General features: G+C 44.1%; 1 protein-coding gene across 1 annotated transcript; it reads right to left on the reverse strand.

Moving 5' to 3' along the window:
* Positions 1-2,600: 2,600 nt before the first annotated feature.
* On the reverse strand, positions 2,601-7,560 carry LOC116464951 (actin-related protein 2/3 complex subunit 3-like; the record flags this gene model as incomplete). The annotated part of the gene is made up of 5 exons (XM_032148180.2): positions 2,601-2,915; positions 3,811-3,905; positions 4,256-4,382; positions 4,800-4,868; positions 7,390-7,560. Coding segments are annotated over 5 exons (525 nt in total), but the record flags the coding sequence as incomplete, so codon positions are not given.
* Positions 7,561-7,866: the final 306 nt, after the last annotated feature.

Here is a 7,866-nt window from a genome sequence, read left to right on the forward strand (position 1 = left end):
AAAAAAAAAAAAAAAAAAAAAAAAAAGAAGTTCAAGACCAGCCTGGCCAACGTGGTGATATGTTTAAAACAAAACTTTTTTTTGTTTTTTGAGACAGGGTCTCAACTCTGTCGCCCAGGCTGGAGCGCAGTGGTGCGATCATGGCTCACAGCAGCCTCGACCTCTCGCCACCAGGCCTGGCCCCAAACCTGTGATCTTGAAATGAATCAGGGTGGCTTTCTCTCCTTTCTGACGTGTCTGTAACCCCTGTGGCAGAAGTTCCAACCCAAACACCAAAACTCTGATTCTGGGTTAAGAATTTTAATTTAGGACAGGTGCAGTGGCTCATGCTTGTAATCCCAGTGTTTGGGAGGCTGAGGTGGGTGGATCACTTGAGTCCAGGAGTTTGAGACCAGCCTGGACAACACAGTAAAACCTTGTCTTGCTGGGCACCGTGACTCACACTTGTAATCCCAGGACTTTGAGAGGCTGAGGTGGGTGGATCACTTGAGGTCAGAAGTTTGAGACCAGCCTGGCCAATATGGTGAAGCCCCATCTCTACTAAAAATACAAAATTAGCCAGGTGTGGTGGCACAAGCCTGTAATCCCAGTTACTCAGGAGGCTGAGGCAGGAGAATAGCCTGAACCTGGAAGGGGGAGGTTCCAGTGAGCCAAGATTGCACCACTGCACTCCAGCCTGGGAGACAGAGACTCTGTCTCAAAAAAAAAAAAAAAAAAAAAAAAAAGCAAAAAACAAACCAAACCAAAACAAAAAAACACAAAAAAACAAGATACACCATCTCTACAAAAAATACAAAATTAGCTGGGCCAGGTGATGTGTGCCTGTAGTCCCAGCTACTGCGGAGGCTAAGGTGAGAAGATTGAGCTCAGGAGGTCGAGGCTGCAGTGGGCCGTGTTCATGCCACTGCACTCCAGCCTGGGCAATAGTGATACTCTGTTTCAAAAACAGACAAAGAAATAAATTTTAATTAAACAAACAAACAAACAAAACCCCCACAACACAACACCACCACTCTTTTGGCTTCAGGACTGTCCTTCTGTTTATCTATGGAGTAGGTTTTCACATATCCATACCTTTGGCTATGTGAACTGTGGTATTTAGCTAGCTTGTAATTCAAGTCTTTAAACAGATGCTCAAGAGCATTTAACCCATATATTAAAATTATATATTCACCCGTAAAACCAAAATGCAAATACTCTAATCATTCAAGTACTACCATAAACTCTAGGTTTTTTTTTTTTTTTTTTGATTTGGAGTCTCACTGTTGCCCAGGCTGGAGTGCAGTGGTGCAATCTCAGCTCACTGCAAGCTCTGCCTCCCAGGTTCACGCCATTCCCCTGCCATAGCCTCCTGAGTAGCTGGCACTACAGGCGCTTGCCACCACACCTGGCTTTTTGTATTTTTTTAGTAGAGACAGAGGTTTCACTGTGTTAGCCAGGATGGTCTCGATTCTCCTGACCTTACGTTCCACCCGCCTCGGCCTCCCGAAGTGTTGGGATTACAGGCGTGAGCCACCGCGCTGGCCGTTTTTTTTTTTTTTTGAGACGAAGTTTAGCTCTTGTTGCCCAGGCTGGAGTGCAATGGCGCGATCTCAGCCTACCGCAACCTTCAGCTCACCGTAACCTCTGCCTCCCGGGTTTAAGCGATTTTCCTGCCTCAGCCTCCTGAGTAGCTGGGATTACAGGAATGCGTCACCACGCCCAGCTGGGTTTTTTTTTTTTTTTTTGAGATGGAGTTTCGCTCTTGTTGCCCAAGCTGGAGTGCAATGGTGCGATCTCGGCTCACTGCAACCTCTGCCTCTCGGGTTCAAGTGATTCTCCTGTGTCAGCCTCCCGAGTAGCTGGGATTACAGGCGCATGCCACCATGCCTGGCTAGTTTTTGTATTTCTAGTAGAGACATTGTTTCATCATATTGGTCAGGCTGGTCTCAAACTCCTGACCTCAGGTGAGCCACCCGCCTGGGCCTCCCAAAGTGCTGGGATTTACAGGCGTGAGCCACCGCGCCCGGCCTGGCTGTTTTTTGTATTTTTAGTAGAGACCAGGTTTCTCCATGTTAGTCAGGCTAGTCTCCCCGACCTCAGGTGATCCGCCTGCCTGGGCCTCCCAAAGTGCTGGGACTACAGGCGTGATCCACTGCGCCTGGCTGTATTAGTATATTTTGTTTCGTACATATACACAGAAAGAAAAAAAAAAGAAAAAGAAAAGAAAGCACTGATATATGCTCTAACATGGGTGAATTTGAAAACATTAAGTCAAAGAAGCTGGACACAAAAGGCCACATGTTGTATAAAAAATTCAATTTACATGAATTATCCAGAATAAGCAAATCCACAGAGACAGAAAGTACATTAATATTGGGAGGAGGGGTGGGAGGGACAGGGGGCTTGGGGAGGAATGTGGGGTGGCTGCTAAAGAGTGCAGGTTCACTACACTGGGGTGATGAAAATGCTCTGGATTTAGTGGTGATGGTTGCAAAACTTCATGTATATACTAAAAAAAGTGAATTGTACACTTTAAAAGGGCATTATGGAATGTGAATTTTATCTCAAAACAAATTGTAAGTGAATGTCAAAGACAGGCAATAAAGTTTTTCTGACACGGAATGTTAGAAATTTCTTTATTATTACTTATTCTTATTAAGTGCCAGCTTAATGCTGCAGAAAATTTCAAATCACCCTTGATAACCCACTTTCTTTTCTCCCACCCAAATTCTTGATCAAGAGTTTTTCAAGTAAAGACACGCTCTTCTCTCTTCTGTATAAAGCTTTATGAAATAAAGGCAAAAGATTGTATACATCTTGCTGGAAAATGCTGCCCAGGGCTCTGGAGACGGTGGCTGCCCGGGCTCCCTTCACTGTCCAGGTCCTGAAAGACTCTTGTTCATGAACTGTCTCTTCACAAAGCAAGTCCACCACTAACAAGAGAACAACACAGAATGAATAGTGGGGGTCAAATTACAATCGAATTTGCATTTATTTAATAATAAAATTTCACATTAGTCTGGAATCTCTTATAAACTCTTTTTTTTTTTTTTTTTTTTTGAGACGGAGTCTCGCTCTGTCGCCCAGGCTGGAGTGCTGGAGTGCAGTGGTGCGATCTTGGCTCACTGAAAGCTCCACCTCCCGGGTTCATGCCATTCTCCTGCCTCAGCCTCCCCAGTAGCTGTGACTACAGGTGCCCGCCACCACGCCTGGCTAAGTTTTTGTATTTTTTAGTAGAGACGGGGTTTCACCGTGTTAGCCAGGATGGTCTCAATCTCCTGACCTCATGATCTGCCTGCCTTGGCTTCCCAAAGTGCTGGGATTACAGGCCTGAGCCACTGTGCCCGGCCATAAACTCTTTTTAGACAAAGTCTCACTCTGTCATTCAGGCTGGAGTGTAATGGCATGATCTTGGCTCACTGCAACCTCCATTCCTGGGTTCAAGTGACTCTCTTGTCTCAGCCTCCTGAGTAGCTGAGATGACAGGTGCGTGCCACCACGCCTGGCTAATTTTTTGTATTTTCAGTAGAGATGGGGTTTCATCATGTTGGCCAGGCTGGTCTCGAACTCCTGACCGCAAGTGATCTGCTCGCCTTGGCCTCCCAAAGTGCTGGGATTACAGGCGTGAGCCACTGCGCCCGGCCTGCAATTCATTATTTAGTGTGATTCAGTGAACTCATATTACATACTAGACATATACTGGAAGTTAAGCAACATTGCAATGCAGAAATTAAAAATATTCTTGCAATGGAAGACCTTAGTGTGTTCAATGGTGGCTATGGGATAAAAGGTGATTTACCAATTAAGCAGGCAAGAAGAGGGTCTTACCTTGCTGGGTTTATCATTCTGAGGGTCGAAAACTTTCTCACAAAGTCTCAGTCCAGTCTCTTGCCTTAGCTGTTGTAAATAGGCTCTCATCACTTCTAAAACAGAACAATTTAAAAAACTGTATTTGCAAATACATCCCAAATGTACTGGCTGCAGGTCTGGATGCTCACTGTGGTAATACATTTTTATACATTTGAACAGGATACAAAATAGAAATGACAGTCCAAATAGTTTTATAACTACAGTTGTTTTTGTTCAAAAGATTTTCTGCATGTCATCCTTGTTGCCAAGAATCGTTTGTGAGAGTGACTAATAAGATAATGTACTTCCTAAGATTTCACTCTCAATCTGTACATGAATCAAGGCAAGAAAAGGAGGGGTGGCAGGAAGTCAAATGGAGAAAATCTTCTTGTGTCACAGAATGAGGACAGAGACCTGTTCTTACCATCTTCCTGTTTGTTTGCAGGTTTGGCATAAATTGCGTTAAGTGGAAAACCAGGCTCTCCAGGAATGGGAAAATTAGTGATTCCCAGTGTATACATTTCTTTCTCACCTTGGCTTTTGGAATTGCACTGAAAAAAAAAAAAAAAAAAAAAAATATATATATATATATACACACACACACACACACACACACACACACATACACACACACACACATATTTTACAGGGAAAAGAAGAATTCTATCCTTGGACCCCAGGTTAAGAACCCTTGAGCCAAGGGCTTAAAAGGAATTCCTCTGTCAAGATTTCTGACTTGAGAAAATATATTCAAAGGCTCAAAACACCATTACTTTTATCTTTGTGTCAGTCAATTATACCACAGGTTCAGAGAACTAAATTCAAATTTTTCTCTTAAGTCCATGCTGTAAGTCAGAGGAAATATTTTCTACTTGTCTTTAAAGTCTCAACAAATCCCAGATGACTGGAAGGGTAAATGCCTCTCAGCAATTTGTTTTCCTGATATACAATCATCCAAGTTTAATTACCTTTTGGAGTTTCTTTAGACATTCAGAAATGTAGAGAGTTATATATATCAAGGTCCTATCAGCTTCATTCTACAGGGAGAAAAAGAAGACTTAAAAACAGTTATCAAAACATAACAATGATGTGCAATGTATGAATTCCATCTTTGTCTTCTGATTATCTGCTGAACGCAGTGGTAGGACAGCCACTATCACATCAAAACTCCCATTCTCCAAATGCACAGTCTCCTCAGTCTCCTCTTCCGTCTGCCCCTGGGAGGAAGGCACAAGCCCCACTCTGAGCTGTGCGGCTGCTCTTTTTTTTTTTTTTTTTTTTGAGACGGAGTCTTGCTCTGTTGCCCAGGCTGGAGTGCAGTGGCACAATCTCAGCTCACTGCAACCTCCACCTCCCAGATTCAAGCAATTCTCCTGCCTCAGCCTCCCGAGTAGCTAGGATTACAGGTGCCCGCCACCACGCCTGGCTAATTTTTCTATTTTTAGTAGAGACGGGGTTTGGCCAGGTTGGTCAGAACTCCTGACCTCAAGTGATCTGTCCACCTCAGCCTCCCAAAGTGCTGGGATTACAAGCATGAGCCACCACGCTCGGCTGAGTGGCTGCTCTCTCTTGTTTTTCTCGGCTCCCCTTGCCCCGGGGTTCCCAAGGATCTGTGTCAACAGCCCCTCACTGTATAGGAAGAAGTAACAAAGCTGCCTGGAAAGCCTGAACTGCTCCATATGGTTGGCTAATTTTTTAAAACCCTTTCACTTCAGGGTCTCTGCCGAGAACAGAAATATTCATTACTCTAAAGGAGGAAGCAACTATTTCACATTTGACTTGCTCCCAAAGAACTCCATAATCTCAATGTCTTGACCTAACCAAAAAGAAAATGTGGAGAAGACAAATGAATGTTGATCCAATGTGGCATGGACTTTGGGTCAAATTTTACACAAATTTAGGCCAGGTACAGTGGCTTACACCTGTAATCCCACCACTTTGGGAGGCTGAGGTGGGTGGACTGCTTGAGCCCAGGAGTTTGAGACCAGCCTGGGCAACATGGCGAAACACCGTCTCTACTAAAAATACAAAAATTAGCCAGGCATGGTGGTGTGCGCCTGTAATCCCAGCTGCTAGGGAGGCTAAGGCCGGAGAATCGCTTGAACCCAGGAGGCAGAGGTTGCAATGAGTCAAGACTGTACCACTGCACTCCAGCTTGGGCAACAGAGCAAGACTCTGTCTCAAATTAAAAAAAAAAAAAAAAAGGACGGGTGTGGTGGCCCACGCCTGTAATCCCAGCACATTGGGAGGCTGAGGTGAGCGGATCATGAGGTCAGGAGATCGAGACCATCCTGTCTAACACAGTGAAACCCTGTCTCTACTAAAAATACAAAAAATTAGCCGGGTGTGATGGCACGTGCCTGTAGTTCCAGCTACTTGGGAGGCTGAGGCAGAATTGCTTGAATCCGGTTGGCGGAGTTTCAGTGAGCTGAGATCGCGCCACTGCACTCCAGCCTCGGCAACAGAGCAAGACTCAGTCTCAAAAAAAAAAAAGAAATTCCATATTTTAGAATACCATCAAGGAAATTTGCTGATATTCCTTGTCACTTGCTCACAGCAGGAGTGCAGAGAACATTTCTGGTTTTCATTTTCCCATCTCCTTTTTGGTCTCCTGCTTCTACCTTCCCCTGACCATCCTCCTCACAGGAAATAAGAGCAGGAGAGAGAGTGGTTCAAGGAAGATTCAAGGTCATTCAAGTGTCTTCATTTCTCTATCTCAGGTCCAGGACACAGAAGTACATAAAAAATAACACAGCACATAGGACTTTTTGGTTGTGGATTTAGTCCTAAACAAAAACACAGGGCTTAGCTGGTTGTGGTGGCTCATGCCTGTAATCCCAGCAATTTGGGAGGGCAAGATGGGCAGACTGCTTGAGCCCAGGAGTTCAAGACGAGCCTGGGTAACATGGTGAAACCGTGTCTCTACAAAAAATTAGCCAGGCATGGTGGCACGTGCCTGTAGTTCCAGCTACCTGGGAGGCTGAGGCAGGAGGACTGTCTGAGCCCAGGAGGTTGAGGGTATAGTGAGCTGTGATTGTGCCACTGCACTCTAGCCTGGGTGACAGAGCAAGACGCTGTCTCAAAACAAAACAAAAGGCTGGCACATAGTAGGTGCTGCTTAACTAATGCTGAATATATAAAGATATTTCTAGCAAGGGGTTGGCAAATTTTCTCTGTAAAAGGTAGGCAGTATTTTTAGGCTTTGTGGGCCATATAGTCTTTGTCACAACTACTCAATTCTGCTGTTTTGGTGTGAAAGTAACTATAGATAATACAGAAACAAATGGTTGTGGCCGTGTTCCAATAAAGGTTTATTTATAAAAACAGGCAGTGGGCCAAATGTGGCCCTCAGGTTAGAGTTTGCCAACCCCAGTATAGAATTTGGAGGAAAAAAAGAGAAACTAATATTTATACAAAAGCTAACATTAAGCACTGCTCTCGAGTTTAAAAATTACATGCTGATTTCATTTTATTTTCTCCTCACAGCAACCTGGATAGCAAGGTTAGTATTATCCCTATGAGAAAACTAAGTTAAATATTAAAAGCTCTGTAATTTACCTTAATTTCATAGTTTTTGAAGAAGACATTGGCCTTGAAGTAATAGATGGCTTCATCCACAATATCTGTATCTTTTGCTAAGCAGGACACAAGGGAAGGAGCACAGAGAACATTAGCCAAATACAAAACATAACACCTATCAAAGTCATAAAAGGAAAACACATACAACTGTCAACAGTTGCGGAGTTGAATAAAATAAAATGATCCTATTGAAATAAAGTTCTTAGAAAATATTTATTTATTTATTTTTTTGACACAGAGTCTCGCTCTGTTGCCCAGGCTGGAGTGCAGTGGCGTGATCTTGGCTCACTGCAAGGTCCACCTCCCGGGTTCACGCCATTCTCCTGCGTCAGCCTACCGAGTAGCTGGGGCTACAGGCACCTGCCACCACACCCAGCTAACTTTTTGTATTTTCAGTAGAGACGGAGTTTCACCGTGTTAGCCAGGATAGTCTTGATCTCCTGACCTCATGATCCA

This window comes from Hylobates moloch, unplaced genomic scaffold, assembly GCF_009828535.3.
Source record: "Hylobates moloch isolate HMO894 unplaced genomic scaffold, HMol_V3 SCAFFOLD_2353, whole genome shotgun sequence".
NCBI classification, from domain to species: Eukaryota; Metazoa; Chordata; class Mammalia; order Primates; family Hylobatidae; genus Hylobates; species Hylobates moloch.